The sequence below is a fragment of the Bos taurus genome, chromosome 9 (genome assembly GCF_002263795.3).
Source record: "Bos taurus isolate L1 Dominette 01449 registration number 42190680 breed Hereford chromosome 9, ARS-UCD2.0, whole genome shotgun sequence".
Taxonomy (NCBI): Eukaryota; Metazoa; Chordata; class Mammalia; order Artiodactyla; family Bovidae; genus Bos; species Bos taurus.
The window spans coordinates 88,037,348-88,058,411 of NC_037336.1; the positions used below are offsets into that span (position 1 = coordinate 88,037,348).

The 21,064-nt window shown below is 42.3% G+C and overlaps 1 protein-coding gene across 2 annotated transcripts in view; it reads left to right on the forward strand.

Moving 5' to 3' along the window:
• MTHFD1L (methylenetetrahydrofolate dehydrogenase (NADP+ dependent) 1 like) overlaps nt 1–21,064 on the forward strand; it is a 181,879-nt gene that overhangs the window by 58,921 nt on the left and 101,894 nt on the right. For both annotated transcript variants that reach the window (NM_001076018.2, XM_024996727.2), the window contains 4 exon segments: nt 6,170–6,246; nt 9,946–10,086; nt 12,689–12,757; nt 15,628–15,739. In NM_001076018.2, the coding sequence (NP_001069486.1) occupies nt 6,170–6,246; nt 9,946–10,086; nt 12,689–12,757; nt 15,628–15,739 (399 nt within the window).

Sequence of the window (21,064 nt, forward strand, 5' to 3'; positions counted from 1 at the left end):
AAATGGCCACCCACTCCAGTGTTCTTGCCTGGAGAATTCCAGGGATGGGGAAGCCTGGTGGGCTGCCATCTATGGGGTTGCACGACTGAAGCGACTTAGCAGCCCCAGAGCAAAGCACATGCCTGTTCTGGCAAATGGAAATGGAGTCGATAATACATGCTTCCAGGCATGTGGTAACAGCACTTGATAAAACCTAAAGAAGAGTCAGATAGTGTGTACTCCTGATCCTTCCTTTGTTTTTCTTCTCAGAATTCCCCTATCACCACATTTCTCCATTTCTACACACTTTTTTTTTTTTTTTAACTGAAGGATAATTGCTTTACAGAATTTTGTTATTTTCTGTCAAACCTTAACATGCATCAGACATAAGTATACATATCTCCTCTCTTTGTTGAACCTCCCTCCCATCTCCCCCATCCAACCCCTCTAGGTTGATACAGAGCTCCTGTTTGAGTTTCCTAAGACACAGCAGGAGAGGGTGAGGTGTATGGAGGGAGTAACAAGGAAACATATTACTCTATGTAAAGTAGATAGCCAACGGGAGTTTGCTATATGTAACATTTTTTTTAATTATGAGTAGATGCCTGATTTATTGCAGTTACCTTTTAGTAGATTTTCTTACTTCCATTTCCAACCCCCGCCGCCCCCCCCCACAACTCGGTGATTTCATAGTAGAGGGGGAGGTGTCCTGTCACCCCCTTTCTGAGAGCCTCCATCCTGGGTGGTTGGTGCTGCACCCTTGGCCTGGCCTTCAGGAGCACTGCCTTGTGGCCAGCCCCATGCACACCTTTGCTTCCTGTTTGCCTCATCCCTCTGCCCCGCCCCCCGCTGGCCCATCCCGCCCCATCTCCCATCTTGCCTTCCCGGACACAGCTCAGGACCACCCCACCTGCATGAAGCTCAACTCCCGGGAATCCATTCAACCTGTTCACTACAAAATTTAGTGAGATGGAAAAGCAAAGACTAGAGAACCCGTCTTGTCTCTGTCATTTATGAGCTGTGTAACTCTGGACAAGTGAATTACTCGCTTTCCTCATCTGTAAATGAGTCATAATAGCAGCCTTTCCCTTGGGTGGCTGTAGTGGGACATGAGAGTGCTTTCCAACCCTGAAGCACCATCCAGATGGTCATTATGGTAATAGTCGTATGAGGTACTTTTTCTGTGTGTCTCTGTCTCCCAGACTCCTAACATAGAGTAAAATCTCTTCAGAAACTTCTGAATGTTTTTTAAAATTATCAAAGTAGTAACATTATACAGATTTTTTTTTGTTAGTTTAGTTCAATTGCTCAGTCGTGTCCAACTCTTTGCAACCCCATGAATCGCAGCACGCCAGGCCTCCCTGTCCATCACCAACTCCCGGAGTTCACTCAGACTCACGTCCATCGAGTCAGTGATGCCATCCAGCCATCTCATCCTCTGTCGTCCCCTTCTCCTCCTGCCCCCAATCCCTCCCAGCATCAGAGTCTTTTCCAATGGGTCAACTCTTCGAATGAGGTGGCCAAAGTACTGGAGTTTCAGCTTTAGCATCATTCCCTCCAAAGAAATCCCAGGACTGATCTCCTTTAGAATGGACTAGTAGGATCATACAGATTTTGCTGCTGCTACTGCTAAGTCGCTTCAGTCGTGTCCGACTCTGTGCGACCCCATAGACGGCAGCCCATCAGGCTCCCTCGTCCCTGGGATTCTCCAGGCAAGAACACTGGAGTGGGTTGCCATTTCCTTCTCCAATGCATGAAAGTGAAAAGTGAAAGTGAAGTCACTCAGTCGTGTCCGACTCTTAGCGACCCCGTGGACTGCAGCCCACCAGGCTCCTCCGTCCATGGGATTTTCCAGGCAAGAGTACTGGAGTGGGGTGCCATTGCCTTCTCCGCATCTCTAAAAAAAATCAGAAATGTCTAACTGTGCAAATAAAACTACTATTCATAGTTTTTCTGTGCACCTACATTTTGTTTATAATTAAAGCTATAGAATTTGTACCCTACTAGTTTCATTTATATCATAATAAGATATCATTTATATCATGTTCCATTTTGTTAGTGACTGTTGTGGTCATTTTAAATGGTCCCAGAAGTCTTCTGTGAATGAACTACAACCTCCTTAAACATATGCCTATTACTGAACAGACCAACATCATTTTTACTTTATTTATGTATCTTTTTGGCTGCTCCGTGGGACATATGGGATCTTAGTTCCCCAACCAGGGTTTGAACCCACACTCCCTGCAGTGGAACTGCACAGCCTTAACCACTGGACTGCCAGGGAAGTCCCACCATCATCATTTTTAATTCTTGGTATGAATATGTTTAGCATTTTATTGGGAATCTACTGGAAGGATTAATTATTCCAACACCATTGTATTCAAAAGGCATAGTCAACTTTTTCCAGGTATTTGTGAATTCGTTTTATTCCTTAAAAGGTATTTGGAGGTGTACTTACGAATGAAAAATTATGCAGGTGGAATCAGTGTATTTGAAACCTAGCATGGGGATATGCTAAAAAGAAATCTTACACTAGGGACAGTCTTCCACATCTGCACTGTGGCTCCAGCAGAGGTAGCCATCAGAAACAGGGCTGTGTTCTTGTTCTTTCTCTCTGAGAAGCATGAAAACACTGACGTTACTGTGGTTGTGAATCATTTCTCGTGGAGATGACGTTAAAAAAGTAGTCCCGATAAATGTTAGAATGGCATTATTGTTTAGGGCACTGAAGGACAAAAACGTCATTTGCCACCTGGAGTTGTGTGTAATTAAAGCTATAGAATTTGTACCCTACTAGTTTCATTTATATCATAATAAGGTATCATTTATATCATGTTCCATTGCCACAAGGAGTTCGGAATGACATTTGACAGCTAGTTTGGCTCTTCCTCCCATGGATTAATATGAGAAAAAGGACTCTCCCATCACGTAGATTGAGGCCATTTAATAATTGGACTTAGAGCTTAAAAGAGTATAACCTTTATGATGAGATTAGATGCTTTTCTAATTTGATAACTAGAAAGGAGACATTCAGGGACCTCGTGAGGCTAAAAACCTCCTCTCACACCATATGGATGTTGGACATTTAGTGGTCACTTCTTTCCTTTCATCCTGTGTAAGAAATGTGACTCTTGGTGGTTTTATCCTATGCTTCCTATCAGAAGCTTGAAGGCCTCATAATGCCTGCTGACAGGGAGGAACTGGGAGCTGATAGACTTTTATAGAAACACATGATATAAGCAGAAGAGACAGTGGACATTGGGTCATTTTATTGTTCCCTGGGATGTGAATCCCTGCCTTTCTGAGCATTGGGTCCTGCAGGGGCTCAAGGGCTGTTAGACAAAGGACCCAAAGCCTCGATCTCCAGGAAACTGATATCCAGTTACTGGTTCCCAGCACTGCCCTGCAACTTTGCAGGGAATCAGTACCGTTCTTCTGCTGAATCCAAAATAAGGGCCTGCCCCTTATGTCCTACCTTGTACCACCCAGTGCCTGAACCGTAGCTGGTTGTTAATGAGCCTCAGGACACAGCAGTGTAGTCCTAAAGGGACCGTCTAGGGCAAAGAGTGAAAAGACAGATCTCTTCTCTCTGCAGGAGCTCTTCACCTTCTCCACACCTACCTGCACTCTCCATCTCTCGCTTTGGCCAGCGAGTGCCTTCCATCAGAGAATGATGTCTCGTTTGTCTTTGTATCCCTGTACAGCTGGCACAGCATCTGTCACAAAATTGACCCTAAGTAAAAATCTCTGAAGTGAATAAATATGTTTCTCACTCTATCTTTAGCTCTATCTTAGAGCTAAAGACTTAGAGTCAAGGAATTCTGTATTACTGGTGTTACCTTCTGCTTTCCAGATGGCTCAGTGGTAAAGAACGCACCTGCCAAGCAGGAGATACGGGTTCAGTCCCTGGTTTGGGAAGATCCCTTGAAGAGGGAAATAGCAACCCACTCCAGTATTCTTGTCTAGGAAATCCCATGGACAGAGGAGCCTGGTGGGCTACAGTCCATGGGGTCACAGAAAGAGTCGGACACGACTTGACTTAGCGACTGAACAACAAAGCGTTACTTTCTAGTATGCATCTTTCTTGTGTATCAGAATTTAATCTTCACAGTTCTTGTCTTATGTATCACTGTCATTTCGCTTGTGTCTTTCCACGGACATCCAAAGCTTGATGGACCGTGAGATGTCCTGCTCTACTAGGGCCGTGCCAAACACAGCCTGCGGGGGCGGGGTGGTGGGTGGTGGTTCTGGTTCCCACTGATTATAGCTGATCTTGTTAACTTGGTTCTTTTTCTATTCTTGGCTTGTGTTCTCTTTGCTAAATAAATCCAGCTGAATTTCCAATAAAAAAGATCACGTGTGTATGCTTCGCATGAGAATAGGAAATCCTTTTACTTTATATGATTCTGCACCATTGGTCTTGAGAATAAGTACTAGCTAGTGGCAATATGGCAGAGAAGCCAATGGCATCCCACTCCAGTACTCTTGCCTGGAAAATCCCATGGACGGAGGAGCCTGGTGGGCTGCAGTCCATGGGGTTGCACAGAGTTGGACACAACTGAGCGACTTCACTTTCACGCATTGGAGAAGGCAATGGCAACCCACTCCAGTGTTCTTGCCTGGAGAATCCCAGGGACAGCGGAGCCTGGTGGGCTGCCGTCTATGGGGTCTCACAGAGTTGGACACGACTGAAGCGCCTTAGCAGCAGCAGCAGCAGCAGTGGCGATATGGAGAGGCATTCCTTTCTGGATATAGGACTCTGTGCCTTAAAGTCATAGAGAGATTGCCCTGTGCTTGGTGAGTGTTGCTTCGATATCCGTATGGGCCTGTGGTAATGAGTGTGTATGTATGAATGTGTGAGAGAGAGGAGGATTGTACATGGAGAAAGAGCTGACACTTAACAAGTCAGGGAACAATGGAGGCAGACAAGGTGAGCAGGTCTGCTCGTGCTTTGTGTATGAAAGGAAACGTTCACATTGTTTATCCCACAGATGATATTAGTCCCCAGATATGCGATTCCCATCACTGTTTTTGTCAGCGCTGTATTAAACATTTAGTAAGTTGAATATAAGTTGTCAGTTGGACTGCCTGCTCTTTGATGCCATATGAATTATTAGTGAAGTCTGTGTCCTTCTTTCTTTGATTCCTGGCATTGTACATTTGGTTTTCACAAAACAAAGTGTGAATCAGTGCCATTCAGACAAGCCAGTGAAAAGTGTAAAGAGAATTGATACCCACTCTTACCATCATTGACTTCTCCCCCTAAATTCTACTTTATTTATTTTAGAGGGTTTATTTTTCCTGGTGGTAAAATATAAAATTATCATTTTAATTACTCATAAGTGTGGTATTCATGGCATTAAGTGTACAATATATAGTTATACCATCAACACTAACTATACCCAAAATCTTTTTATCATCCTCAATAAAAACTCATTTCCTAAATAATAACTCCCCACCTCCCCTCAGCCCCTGTTCATCACCATTCTGTTCTGTCTCTATAAATAATTTGCCTGTTCTAACAGCCCTGTACAAGTGGAATCATACTGTATCCGGTTTATTTCATTTTGCATGGTATTTTCCATGTTCATCCATGTTGGTGCATGAGGTATCAAATATTCACTCATTTTATGGCTGTGTAGCATTCCATTGTCCATCTGTACCGCATGGTATGAGTGGATAAAACTGGATCAAATGGGTTAATGGATAAAATTGGTTTATTCATTCATCTGTCAGTGGACACTCCTTGGCTGTTGTGAATAAATGCTGCTATGATCATGGGTGTGCAATACCCGCTTCCAGTTCTGTTGGAAGTGGTGGGTCATACGGTCATGTAGTGTTTACCTTTAGAGGGACTTAATTGTCTTCTTCTTGGGCCTCATGCTTCATTGTGAAAAAAAAAAAAAAAGGACACTGCTTCAGAAATGCTTTTCCTTACTGCCTGGTAAAAATGGCACGCCACCCCTGACCCCTGCCCCAACACAGGCTCTCCTGTCCCCTCCTTTATTTCCTAGGCTGGGTGATTGCTAGTTTCTTTGAGCCCTTTCTGTGTCCTCACATGGGATCATCTGCTCAAGAAGTCAAACCATGTTTCTTGCTCTCCACTGCCTCCCCAGCATCCAGAACCACTTCAGATACACACTGGACAACCAGTTCCTACTTGCTGATCCTCTGTTCTCTTCTCTTTCAGTTGTGGATACCAATGACCGATTTCTACGGAAAATAACCATTGGGCAGGCGAACACAGAGAAGGGCTGTTCCCGGCAGGTAAGGTAGTGCCTTCTCTAGGGATGGCTCTGCTCTTGCATTTTCCCTGCCCCGGGAGCTGGTTCTCTGCTTTTCTCTTCTCATTCCTCCACCTGCAGGGGCCAGTGCGTCCCCCCACATGTTTCCAGTCCCTCAGCAAGACTGGGAAAGGATCAGGAGGCGGAAGCTCTTGAATATTATCTTACCACCCTTTTCCTGTGTGATTTTAGTTGTATTTCTGCTAGGAGCCATTCAGGGTATGCCTTGAATATGCTTTCTAACATGTTTTATTGTCAGTCTACCCAGTTAGTTGCATAACAACTGAAAAATGAAAGTCTCAGACGTATTATTCATGTTTCATAAACCAAAGAATAAACACCCAGTTATTTGGCTTAATAGCCTGAGAAGTTGTTAAGAATAATGTCCTATTATCCAAACCCAGAAAATGTGGAAGATAAATTACAATGCTCATCCTCATTTTAATAGGACTCTGGTGTGAAGCAACGGTGCTTAGGGAATATAAATTCATTCCACGATTTTTCATCCAGGCACAGCAGGCCTCTAAATTATTATTTTTTGTAGTAAACTTTATACCTTAAGATAGCTTTAGATTCATGGCTTTTGCATTAACTTGCACACTTTCTGTGCTTATTTTTGTGCTTTATCTTGGCACTAGAGAGGTGCAAGATAAACAATGGCTGTGGTCTGATGCTCACTTGGTGCCTTGTGTTGGTAGGCCTGTTACATGCATGATGAGCACATTTAGTTTGTAAATCTAGTTTGCAAATGAGAAAAGTTGGCATATTGCGTTAGGTAACTTGTCCAAGGTTGTATTCTATATTGCTTTAAGCATACATATTTTTAAATTATAAAAGACTATATTTAAGAACTTTAACTGATTTTTTTTAACCTTTAAAGCTATTTTAACTTAAAACATATTTCTGTGTCAATAAAAGTAGATCTAGATCATCATTTTTTAATAGCTATATAACATCACATTTTGTAGATGTACCATAACTGGATTCAACCAGTTCACTCTTAATGTAACTTAGGGTGTTGGGCTAAAATAAACAAGCTGTAACATACATGTACACGTATGTTACAGCTTATTTATTTTATCCCAACATAAAATACATAACCCCTTCATGGATTGTGGTGAAGGGCCTGTGTAACAATGAAACTATGAGCCATACCATGCAGGGCCACCCAAGATGGATAGGTCATAGTGAAGAGTTCTGATAAAACGTGGTCCCTTGGAGAGGGGAATGGCAAACCACTCCAATATTCTTGCCATGAGAACCTCATAAACAGTACGAAAAAAGCAAAGAGATATGACACTGGAAGATGAGCCCCACAGGTCAAAAGGTGTCAGTATGCTACTAGAGAAGAGCAGAGGGCAATTACAAATAGCTCCTGAAACAATGAAGTGGCTGGGCCAAAGTGGAAACAACACTCAGACGTGAGTGTGTCTGGTGGTGAAAGTAAAGCCTGGTGTTGTAAAGAACAATACTGTATAGGAACCTGGAATGTCAGGTCCATGAATCAAGGTAAATTGAAAGTGGTCAAGCAGAAGGTGGCAAGAGTGAACATTGACATCTTAGGAATCAGTTAACTAAAATGGACAAGAATGGGTGAATTTAATTAAGATGACCGTTGTATCTACTACTGTTGAGTCATCTCTTGTACAACATATCATTAAGGCCAGGATCTTGAGGATGTTGTTTGACAGCCTCTTGTTTTGTAGGTTACTTTGTGTATTGTACTTAATGCACTTCTTACATTAAGATCAGATCTACTGTTAGTAAGTACTAAGTGTATATTCCCTGGAAGGAATGATTCTGAAGCTGATGCTCCAATACTTTGGCCACCTGATGTGAAGAGTTGACTCATTGGAAAAGACCTTGATTTTGGCTAGAGGAGAAGGGGGCGACAGAGGATGAGATGTTTAGATATCATCACTGAGTCAATGGACATGAATCTGAGCAAACTCCGGGAGATGGTGAGGGATGGGAAGCCTGCTGGGTTGCAGTCCATGGGGTCACAAAGAGTCAGACGTGACTTAGTGACTGAACAACAACAACATACACACATTTTTGTGTAATCCTGCCTGATGATACCCTTACGACAAACTCCCAGATCCATAACTGCAGAATCAGAGGATACAGATGTAAATGTTGGTGTGCATTTCCCCATCACATTCCAGGAAAGCTACGTCAATTCACATCCTTGCCAACATGGCTTTTTGTCTTTTGTGTAAACGTGTGATATGCAATAAGGATATCTTATTTATACCTTAATGTGATTTGGAAATATTTTATTTGCCAAACAGAAACAAGTAGCCCACTAATAGCTACACTATTCAGGCATAAAATGAGTAACTATTCTTATATTGATCCTTGCTTCATTTTTGATAGTGCTTGAGATACAAAATTCTGAAATTGTAACAATTACAAATGAAGAACCTATAGGAGTGTTATATATTCCTCTTATTACTTACACAGTTCATATTTTAAGGATATTTTGAACCTTGGTTTTTGTACAGAAAGTCTCATTATTTTTAGTCTTTTTTCATATGCACTGTTTTTAGTAGAATGGAGGTATAGAAAATCCTAAATTTCATACAATGAAAAACGACTTATGTTTGGAATGGCTTATATTGAGAATGTAATAATTGAGTATAGATGCATTTGACTCTCAGGTAATATGTTTTCACTAAATCAACGACTACTGAAATCTCAACCAGGAAGTAGCCAGAAAGCTCCTTCTTTCCTTCATTTCCTCTTCTGCTGGTGCCCAAAATGGACCAATAAAATATCTCCTGAGGTGATCCTGCCAGGGGGCAGCTATTTGCTATGTAAGACTGAACTTGTCTGGCTCCCACACCCCTGGGGACGGAGGGTGATGAAGTGGTTTTGTCCAGTGACTGAATTAGGAGGAGGAAGAGGGCGATCGTTCCTTGTGTTCTTGTTGGATTGTGTCCAGGGTGGAATCAGAGCCAGGAGAGGGAATAGGAAGGCCCAGGGGCATTTCTCAGAAAGTAGCCACTCTCCACGTTTGTGGCTGAACGGTTCACCATCTGAGGTGGACAGCTCAGAATGGATTCCACGTCACCTCATGACTGGGGAGTGGGTGTGGAGAACACAAGTTGGGGGCCTCCTCACTGCTGTGCCAAGCTCTAAGTCTACAAAACTGGCTTCAGACCATCTTCTTTCACAGTTTGCTGCTCATCTCTTAATGGGGCAAACACATGCAGCCCCCTCGACACACAGAAGTGACAGAGAGGGTAGTTGGCGAACTCTTTCTTTATTTTGCCAACACGTATTGAATCCTGCTTCATTTCACACTCAGTCCCCCAAGCTGGGGACTCAGGAACAAACCTTCCTCAAATGGTCCCTGTCTTTGTGGCACTACGGTTCTGCAGTGGAGATCTGCATCCATCAGACCATCACATTAACAATTACAAGTCTGAGACGTGCCTCAAAAGCACATCTCGTAGTGCCGCGAGCTGGTGTTATGGAGGGGCCTGGCCATGCCCTGTTCTGCTCAGCAGAGCAAATAAAGAAAGAGCACTAAGCCCAGGACTGTGCAATTGCTGGAAATTTGTGCATCTGAGAATGGTCTATTGAGGACTGAACCCCAGGCCCGCAAGACCTGAGTGCTGCAATATAGCGCTCCATGGAAACAGTCCGCTGACCAGGACCTCGACTTTTGTTGTTTCAGGCGCAGTTTGACATCGCAGTGGCCAGTGAAATCATGGCAGTGCTGGCTCTGACCGACAGCCTATCGGACATGAAGGAGCGGCTGGGAAGAATGGTGGTGGCCAGTGACAGAAATGGACAGCCTGTGACAGCAGACGACTTGGTATGTCCATCTCAGAAGCTCCAGAGAGCTCAAGGTCCCTGACCTTCCCCACCCAGGGACCGAACCCAGGTCTCCCGAATTGCAGGCAAATTCATGACTGTCTGAGCCACCAGGAGCCACATGTAATCAGGAGAATGAGAGTCTTCTTCATGTCACTGGGTATAATGGGAATTTCTGTTCACACCTTTTCCTACTAAAGGTCCTGATTATCCTACAACTTAATGTGGCACTCACAGGCATTTGTAACGTGCTTATTATTCCTGGCTGCAATCAGAGTACCTGAGGTCTATTTCATGTGCTTTTCACGATTCTTTCCAATCCTGATTTCTGCTCTGCCTGGAGTGGAAGCCTGTGGCTTTTTTTTTTTAAAGGTAATCTTTGCCTGCTTTAAATTGAGGGCAAATCCCCATTCCAAGGAATAAGAAGCAACTCCACCTTCATGAAAGGGAAGATTAAGTTAAAGAGGCACATTTTTGACTCCAGCCTGCTCCGTGGGCACGCTGGCGTGTTTAATTTTGTACCTTCGACTTGGGTTTCAGCTTATTTAAAAACAGATCTCCCCCAACCCATTCGTACTCATGTAGCTTTCTTTTGCATGGAATGATGCTTTCTTACAAAATATTCATAGTAGCCTGGCACACCACCACTTTGCTTAGTGCTGATTGTAATTTGCACACTAATCTTTTTCCTCTCTTCCCTTTCACAGCCACCATTGCTGTTCACCCCCCGCCCGCCACCCCCACCCCGACCCCCCCATCAGCAATGTAGCGATTTCATGTGCTCGTACATGTTTATAAGCACACAACACTTGGTACAACATAGACAGCCATTGCTCTAAATTTAAGCTTACTTTCCCATGTATTTAGTCATGCACCATAATGGAATCTTAAATAAACGCTGATGAGAAGCTGTCTTATTAATTCCAAGGGCTTGGGGTAATTTTAAACCTTTGCCAAAATGTCTTGATTACCTTTTAGCTTCTTTTTGAAGAGGTGAATCTGACTGACTCATAAGTCTTGTAAAGTAGGTTAAATAGATAAATTTATATCGGCTGCTCATGGAATGCTTAGTATAAAGCTAAAAGAGAAAATCCAAATGCAGTTTGCTCTAAAGATATTGCTTTTTAAAAATTATCAAATCTCAACATTTCTCTCTAGAATAGTATATTATAGTTTCTGTATAAATATTTCCTCTGTATCCTCTTAATATTAGGTATCAGTAATATGTCAGGAGTACTTTGAAAGGGCTTAATCCACAAATATTTCCCTGAACTTTTTTTTGCTTTGTGATGAAACTCTCGGATCTGGAACAAAAAAACTCAGAGTTGACTCTTTGATGTTTCTTGCTTGCAAAATGTACCTAATTTCTTCATATACCTGTAATAGGTAGGTTACAGTTCTTGCAACATTTATTTTGTCCAATAAAGTAGAAAGTAAATTTGATTTTTAAAGACATTTCAGTGATTCCATATTATAAAAGGACAAAAATAGAAATTGGTTATATAAGAGAAACATTTAATATTGTTGATGATAGAGGTAGAGAGAAAGTAATAAACAAATCCTTAGATTCTACTGCCTGATCTGTCAGGATTTGTTGCAGGCCACCTTCATTTTTTCAAGGCTACATGCACATGCATTTGCTCATAATATGACCTTCTAATTATTTGACTAGTTTGTTGAAAGATCATTCCCCAGGGTCTTTAGAAAAGGTGGAAAGAAATTTTTTTTTTTTTTTTTTAATGCTTTCCCAGGACTTCCCTGGTGGTCCAGTGGCCAAGACATCACACTCTCAATGCAGGGGGTCTGGGTTTGGTCCCTGGTCAAGGAACTAGATCCTACATGCTGCAAGTAAGACCCAGCCCAGCCAAATAAACAAATAGAACAGTATTTTTTTTTAAATTCCCTTTGTGGCCTGCTTTAGCACACTTTCCCCAGTAGTTCTCAGACTTCATCCCTGCTTTGTCTCTTGCTTGTCCTGTTCTTTTCCAGGAATGCAATAGGGAGCTGCATGAGAGCCTAATTCAAGCTTCATAGGATTGAAAGGAAGCAACCACAGCCACAAGTGGCTTCAGCTTCATTCTAGGCAGATGTAGAGTGAGAGACAGAAAACAAGATGCCTTTCCAGTGTCCTGAGTACCTTCTGCATCTGTGGGCTGAGATGCAAGCGAGAATAGAAACCAGCGCGGGTGCCTTTAGACACACCCCCTGCTCTCTACGGTCCCTTTCTGTAACCAGCCTTGTTTTCATTCTTCATCTTATTTCTCAGGGCAATAGTGTAATCTCTGGTGATGAAAAGTAACGTGCATAATTGCCAGAAAAAAACTTAGGTGAATTGAAAGGTATAGTAAGCCCCTTATTTCAATCAAGGAAGGTCTTGAGAAAAAATGCAATGACTACTGCTTCCCCATCACATCCTAGAAGGGTTGGCATCCATTCAGGCGAGGTGAGAGCACTGTCTTACCTATAGCTCAGACTTGACGGCTGCCAGTGGGGTTACCCATGCACAAGGCAGGCTGGTGAGAAGCGGCTGAGAATTCACCCTCATGTGAATGATCTTTTGTCGATAATCTAAATAAGTGTATTTTTTCCTCCCTTTTCTTTAGGGGGTGACAGGTGCTTTGACTGTTCTGATGAAAGACGCGATAAAACCAAATCTGATGCAGACCCTAGAAGTAAGTGGTTTTGTTTTCATAGAAAGTGTTGACAGAGTTGCATTAAATAGACTGCTTTTGCATTTCTACATGTGAGCATTTCCAGCCCTTCTGAGCCTATGAGGAGCATCAGAATAACTGGTTGGTCATCCGGAAAGAAAAAGGTTCTTGATATGATTCCTGCCTTAGCTAATGAAGTACTAATTGACCAGAATAGAAACTTAGAAACTCAATAAATGTCTGTCTTACATCTCAGCAACTTGTGTAGCCGTGGGTTAACCACATGCAGTGTAGACGGGAAATACCCGCTTGCGGCAGTTCTGTCCAGTATGGTACCTGTGGGCCCCTCGTGGTTATTTCAGTCTGAATTAGTCTAAGTTTAAAATTCGGTTGTTCAGTCATACTAGTTAACATTTCTATTTATTTTTATCAGCTACATTTTAAGTGCTCTATAGCCACATGTGGATGGTGGTTATCATATTGGACAGAGCAGATAGAGAATATTTTGAGCACTGCAGAAAGTTCTTGTGGATAATGAATGCTCTTTTAGATCTCTGGTCAGCAAGGAACAGTTGAAGCATCAATCTTATGAAATGGTTGAAAAGTCCATTATGGAGAATATTCATAGCTTTGTCATCATAGAAACCAAGATAGTTCCTGTTATTACTTTGCTAAGTGATCTGTATGTAAAATAAAATATTGAACTCAGGATAGATATTTTTATGTCTTTGGGTTAGTGATAGAATTTCTTAGACAAAGTGTTAACAAACTTTGACAACACAGTTAGACAAAGTATACTGTGTCATATAAGTTGAGTGTGTGAGACTGTGCTTGAATGTCCAACAATGATGTTCTAAGAATTTTTATATCTATTTAAACCACATCCTGGGAGCTCAAAAACCAGGGCTCTAATACTTCATGCTGCTTTAGTGATGAATCTGCTGTGTGGCCTTTAATTTTAATCTAATTAAAATTAAATGCTGCCGATCTAGTCCCTAGAGTCATTATCCCAGGGATAGCAGTGTGTTGATGCTAATCCAGCCACACCCTGTCACCTGTCGACCTGGAGACTGGTGTGCAGTGCTTCTTAAACAGATGGCCAGGATGAGAGTTGCAGGGCACAGAGGAGTGAAGCCTACTGCCTACCCAGGGGTGGAGCCTGTGGCCTTGTCTCTTTAAATTTTCCTCACTAGCTCCACTCACTTACTACAGGCGCTACACCCTATAACTCCCAAGGCTAGGAGGTGATGGAGACATTAAGAGCTTAAACAGTGTTTTCTTCAGAGCACTTAAAAGGTTTCTCTGCACAGAAGTGAGAACTGTAGATGGACAGACAGATAGCGATCTGGACAGTAAACATACATGTCTTCATTTCCATAAACACGGATCCCAGCATTATTTCACAGTTATTTTCACTCTGCGATGAGTTTTCTTTCACTGCCTTTCTTCCTGCTTTTGTTCATTTTTCTAAGCTTTGAAACATCACTCACAGCCCATCCTGGTTCATGGGAACTTTCCATGGCCCCACCCCCCGCATCGCTCCCTGCCTCCCCCCATGTCAATGGAAGGGCAGCCTGTATTTTCACAGGTGGAGCCAAGGCTTCATACACACAGACCTCAGTGGCCCTGCCTGACTCCAAATAAAACCTGAACATTTTACTGAATGTGCATACTTTTTTTAGATAGGACTACGGTCTCTTCTGTTTGACAAAAGTATGGAAATGAAAGTAAAAGAAAAGTAATGTCATTTCATGACAAATTTTGTTTAAATCATTAAAATCTAAAGTTTTTGAGAATTCCCTTTTTTCTTTTGTCTTTTTAGTAACTCTGAAATTTTACTATGAGTGAAATTTTTCTTTCATTGTCTTAATAGTTACCAGATTTTTAATAGGTAAGATAAACAATGAGAAAGATAAAATTTTCAAAAATCAAAAGATTATTACTGTAAATATAAAAATGGCCAGTAATAATATGTACTTGCCCTGCCATGATTCCCACAACTCAATTATTGTGCTGATTTTATGATTATATTTTTCTTGGATTAGTTGATTTCTTAATGGGGAAAAAAACATTTAAACAAGCTTCTTAGCCCATCAGAGTTTCATTCCATTCTTTTTAAGAGTATAATGCAGAATACTATGACATAAGGTTTATTTCATGGTCACTGAGGCAGCTAACACAGTGGCTTATCAAAATTTATAATAGGAAATAACTGGGTCTCATAGCTTTTTTTTTAACTTTTTATTTTGTATTGGGATGTAGCTGATTAACAATGTTGAAATAGTTTCAGGTAAACAGCAAAGGGACTCAGCCATACATATACACCTATCCATTCTCCCCTAAACTCCCGTCCGGCAAGACTGCTGCATAATGTTGAGCAGAGTTCCATGTGCTATACAGTAGGTCCTTGTTGGTTATCCGTTTTAAATATAGCAACGTGTTCATGTCCATCCCAAACTCCTTCACCGTCCCTTCCCCCACATCCTTCCTCCCAGCAACCATAAATTCATTCTGTGGGTCTCTTTGTGTTTTATACATAAATTCATTTGCATCCTCTCTTTTTCGATTCCTCACATAAGGGATCTCATAGTATATTTCTTCTCTGTCTAACTTCACTTAGTTTGATAATCTCAAGATCCATCCATATTGCTGCGAATGGCATTATTTCATTCTTTTAAATGGCTGATATTCCCTTGTATACATGTAGCATATGTGCTGTGCATTCCTTTGTTGATGGGCATTTAGGTTGCGTCCTGTCTTGGCTGTAAACAGTGCTGCAGTGAACACTGGGGTGCACGAATCATTTCAGATCTTGTTTTTCTCCAGATATATGCCCAGTAGAGGGATTGCAGGGTCGTAGCTTTATAAGCTGTGTTCTTCTGCTTCCACAGGGGACGCCTGTATTTGTGCATGCTGGCCCCTTTGCCAACATCGCTCATGGCAACTCTTCAGTGTTGGCTGATAAAATTGCCCTGAAACTGGTTGGGGAAGGAGGATTTGTGGGTAAGTCACTTCTTTTCAACTTATTTGTTGGCCAGAATATGAAAGAAATCTAACAAATGATGACTGGAACAGAGTGAAATCCATTCTGAATGAGATGTATTCTTGTATGTCCACCTTTCAGAGATGACCTCAGTCCTGGAAAAGTCCTAATGTCTGGTCTGCATTAGTGGTGTGCCATTGTGGTTGAACCATAGATTTTGATGCCAGGTGCATGTAGCTTAGAATATAAGCTCCCACACTTGCTGGTTATGTGACCTTGGGTACAGTATAGTGACCTCTGAGCCTCAGCTTTCTCATCTGTAAAATGGTGATGACAATATTGTATCAAACCTTCAAGGGTTATTGTGACAACCAAATGAGATTATTTGTTCATTCAGCAAATATTTATTGACAGTCTGCCCCACACAACACATGTGACTCAGCTGTGGCTATGCAGTAAGAGAAACAGACCTAGTTCTGCCCTCCTGGAGCATACTTTGTGTGTAGTTTAACAGGAGAAAGTGCTCTTTAAATGTCAGCTACTATTAGCAGTAATAGCACTACTGATTACTTGAAATGAAATCAGTCTGCTCTTCCTGGAATGGAATGTGTGCTTTTGTAGCTTCATGGATGGGAGATGCCCAACCATCAGACATGAACATTTTTGCTGGTAAGATTTTTTGCTACTGTGAAGCTCTTTGTGGTACCTACCTCTCTTTGGCTCTTGTTGGATATTCCAGCCGGAAAGAGGGGGAACCACCATAGAGTTTGCTCAGTCCTTGCCAGCCCCAATCCTACCCCTAACACTGAGGCCATGAGGAAACAAAAGACACACAAACAAGGATTCATGAAATTCCACTGTAATTTGACACTGGAGGTGTTACACTGGCAGATTTTCACATGCCAAAAGGTAATTTCCATTCACCATGTGAAAGCCTGTAATCATCGTCTAGCAGTTGCTTCTTTCTCACCAATCATCAGCCTTGTATCAAACTCAGAAGTGAATTATTTTACTAGAAAAGATTCTGCTGGACAAACGAGCTTAGCTCTGTACTTTTATACTTAGCCATTACAAAGTTCATCAGGGTCATTGAGACTGTTTTAAGAATTCCTTATAGACATGCAGTCAGGATCAAATGAGGATTTATATGGTTCATTTCTCAAAGTTCTTATTATACAGCTCTCATGTACTTGCTGCTTCAGTACCAAATCCACTCTGAAAGTGGCTAGATGTGCTGTCTAAATGGATTTGCTAGATTGATCACAGCATAATTGTAGAGCTAATGGACAAGGAGATTGTGTAGGGCAGGCTCTGAAAGGTTATACACTTATGTGAAGTGCAGGTTCCAATGCATCAACTCCACAAATAAAAGAACTTCTTGAAGAAAGCACTCTCTTTTATGCTGATAGGGCTCTGTGCCTCTGTACCAGCCCTTACTTTATAAACACATATTTATAGAATATGTGTTACTGTGGCAAAGGATCTTTAAAGCTATATGCTGATGATGTACACTGAACACAGTAGCTCTCTGTGTGGCCTTGGAGAAGCTATTAGCATCTTTGGGCGTGTCTCTTGTAGACATTCTCATCTGGAAAATGAGAAGTTGGACCAGACTAGGTGTTGGATCTGGATGGGTAGCTGTGGACCCAGAGTTAGAAGCTGTAGAATCAGAACCCTAACAGTTAATATGACTTGAAGCAATTTCCTTAACTTCTCTAGGACTTAGTGTCCTCCTCTGACAAAAGGAGAATACCTATGCTGCAGGTCTTAATGAGCAGTAACAAATGAGAAAGTGCTTCGTAAACCTAACGTGCTAAGTCACGTCCGACTCTTTGCAACCCTATGGACTGTAGCCAGCCAGGCTCCTCTGTCCATAGGATTCTCCAGACAAGATTACTGGAGTGGGTTGCCATGCCTTCCTCCAGGGGATCTTCCCAACCCAGGATCAAATCCACTTCTCTTAAATCTCCTGCATCGGCAGGCAGGTTCTTTACCACTAACACCACCTGGGAAGCCCCTTGTAAACCGAAGTAACTATGTAAATATCAATAATTATGTGAATTATTTCTATGATCTCTTCCGAAAGGCCAAGTCCTAGAGTTGGAGTATCTTTCTCAACTCCTTTCAAGTTATGTAGTTTTAGGCAAGGTAACCCATGTTTGCCTCAGTTTCCTTATCTATGAAGTAGAGATTTTAATAGGACTTGTCTCATAGGTTTGAAATAAGGATTAAGTGAGTCGATGGATGCATTCTGGCATGGTAACCTGACACATGGTAAGACTGGATAATTTTTAGTCGCTCCTCGCTATTATTTACTCCATTTTGGATACATGACTAATGGAGGTTAAATTTCCTTTATTTAGGTTTTATTTTCAACTATTCTAAGATGCTTCTAACATAAAATTTATCATTTTAACCATTTTTAAGTGTGCCACTCAGTGAAATACTTTCATGTTGTTGTGAAAACCGTCACCACCATTCATCTGCAGGACTCTTCATGGTGCAGAACTAAAGCTCTGTACCCATTAAACAACAGCTCCATGTCTCCGGGGCCTGAAACCACCCTTCTACTTTCTGTCTCTGCACATGACTATTCTAGATAATTCATATCAGTGTTTTTCTGACTGGCTTATTTCACTTAGCATAATGTCCTCAGTGTTCACCCATGTTGTCATCATTTGTCAGAATTCCCTTACTAATTGATTTAGGCTGAACAGTACTCCATAGTTGGAGAAGGAAATGGCAACCCACTCCAGTGTTCTTGCCTGGAGAATCCCAGGGACGGGGGAGCCTGGTGGGCTGCCGTCTATGGGGTCACACAGAGTCGGACACGACTGAAGCGACTTAGCAGCAACAGCAGCACTCCAGAGTATGTATATACTGCATTTTGTTTACCCATTCATCTGTCAGTGGACACCTTTTGGCTGTTTTGAATAATGCTGCTGTTAATATGAGTGTGCAAATATCTCTCTTTATATTATTTTTAACATAAGATCATAGTTCATTATATGTCCCTGGTGCTCAGACAGTAAAGAACCTACCTGCTAATGCAGGAGACATAGAGACATAGAGATGCAGGTTCAATCCCTGGGTCAAGAAGATCCCCTGGAGGAGGGCATGGCAATCCACTCCAGTATTCTTATCTGTAGAATCCCGTGGACAGAGGAGCCTGGCAGGCTATAGTCCATAACGTCGCACAGAGTTGGACACGACTGAGTGGCTTAGCACACAGCACACATGTAACACTAGTGCCTTTTATCAGTATACGCCACAGGACTCAAGATCTACGTTGTTAAACCTTCAGGAAGGTGGTAAATTGATGCTGTGGCTCCATGGAACTCTGGGAGCAAAGTCAGTGTCCTGAACAGAGGGAACAGGGACCATCATCACTCTTTCCCCGTTTCCTGGTCGAGCTTGCTCTGTGGGCTGGTTCTTCCCTTGCACTTGGATAAAATTTGCAGTGTATTACTCTCACTACCAGTTAATATCTGCATGTCCAGTCTCATGAAGATCAAAACCTAATTTGCATTCAAATGGAAGCTTCTCTCTAGCGTAAAAACTGGGTCTGCGTCTAGACCACGGGGGTGGAGGGTGGCTGCTTCTCTAACCCCCCTCACCTGGCACTTAGGCTGCCTCTGGCCCCTCCAGGGTTGAATCTTGGCCAGTTGATGATACTAGTCTGGCCTCTTCCACACTCTAGGCAGAAGACTTCTGGGCTATATATTTCCCTTTAAAAAAATTCTACTGCTGGTTCCATACCTGGTCTCTGGATACTATAGCCCTTGGACATCTGACAACCATCAGTGGGAGTGCAGTTCTATCTCTCACAGGACCCTGCCATGGGCTGTTTCTTTTCAGCTCATAGATATTTACTGGGCCCACATGGCAGTATCACTGTTGAGCCTTTGCAGTTGTTCTGCTACACCCTCACTCACTGGTTCCAGAAAAGGGGGAGCAGCTGGCAGGCCTGGAGTGAGACCCGCACATCCATAACTTTCTTTGAAGCAATCCTTGCCCAGCTTCTACCCTTGTTCAGTTCAGTTCAGTTCAGTCGCTCAGTCGTGTCCGACTCTTTGCGACCCCATGAATCACAGGACTCCAGGCCTCCCTGTCCATCACCAGCTCCCGGAGTTCACATCCATCGAGTCGGTGCTGCCATCCAGCCATCTCATCCTCTGTCGTCCCCTTTTCCTCCTGCCCCCAATCCCTCCCAGCATCAGAGTCTTTTCCAAAGAGTCAACTCTTCGCATGAGGTGGCCAAAGTACTGGAGTTTCAGCTTTAGCATCATTCCCTCCAAAGAACACCCAGGGCTGATCTCCTTCAGAATGGACTGGTTGGATCTCCTGGCAGTCCAAGGGACTCTCAAGAGTCTTCTCCAACACCACAGTTCAAAAACATCAATTCTTTGGCACTCAGCCTTCTTCACAGTCCAACTCTCACATCCATACATGACCACAGGAAAAACCATAGCCTTGACTAGACGGACCTTTGTTGGCAAAGTAATGTCTCTGCTTTTGAATATGCTATCTAGGTTGGTCATAACTTTTCTTCCAAGGAGTAAGCGTCTTTTAATTTCATGGCTGCAGTCACCATCTGCAGTGATTTTGGAGCCCAGAAAAATAAAGTCTGACACTGTTTCCACTGTTTCCCCATCTATTTCCCATGAAGTGATGGGACCAGATGCCATGATCTTCGTTTTCTGAGTATTGAGCTTTAAGCCAACTTTTTCACTCTCCACTTTCACTTTCATCAAGAGGCTTTTGAGTTCCTCTTCACTTTCTGCCATAAGGGTGGTGTCATCTGCATATCTGAGGTTATTGAAATTTCTCCCGGCAATCTTGATTCCAGCTTGTGCTTCTTCCAGCCCAGCATTTCTCATGATGTACTCTGCATATAAGTTAAATAAGCAGGGTGACAATGTACAGCCTTGTTGTAGCCCCTTTGAAAGGTATCTCTTGGACAAAGGGATACAAAATGTATCTTCAAGCAATTCCTTTGCATGTGCTTCTAGGTTTAGCGTCATTCTTTGGCATGTGAGCAGTTGACATGGTTTGGGGACATCATTGAAATGCATAAGACCCCCGTTTTAACATCCTTCTACTGAAGCTAAATGTAGTAATACAGATTTATTTGAAGTCTGTGAACGAATTTATGTCCATAGAAGTGTGGTTGTATATAAGAGAGTGTCTCTCTTAAGATACAAAAAAGCTCAAGCTCGAAAGAGAGAGATTGATAACTTGGGTTATATTTTTAAAAATACATTAGTTACGATAAAAGATACAAGACTGAAAAAGCACTTGACAGATTGGGAGGGGACATTTTCAAAGATAATAGGCAAATGACT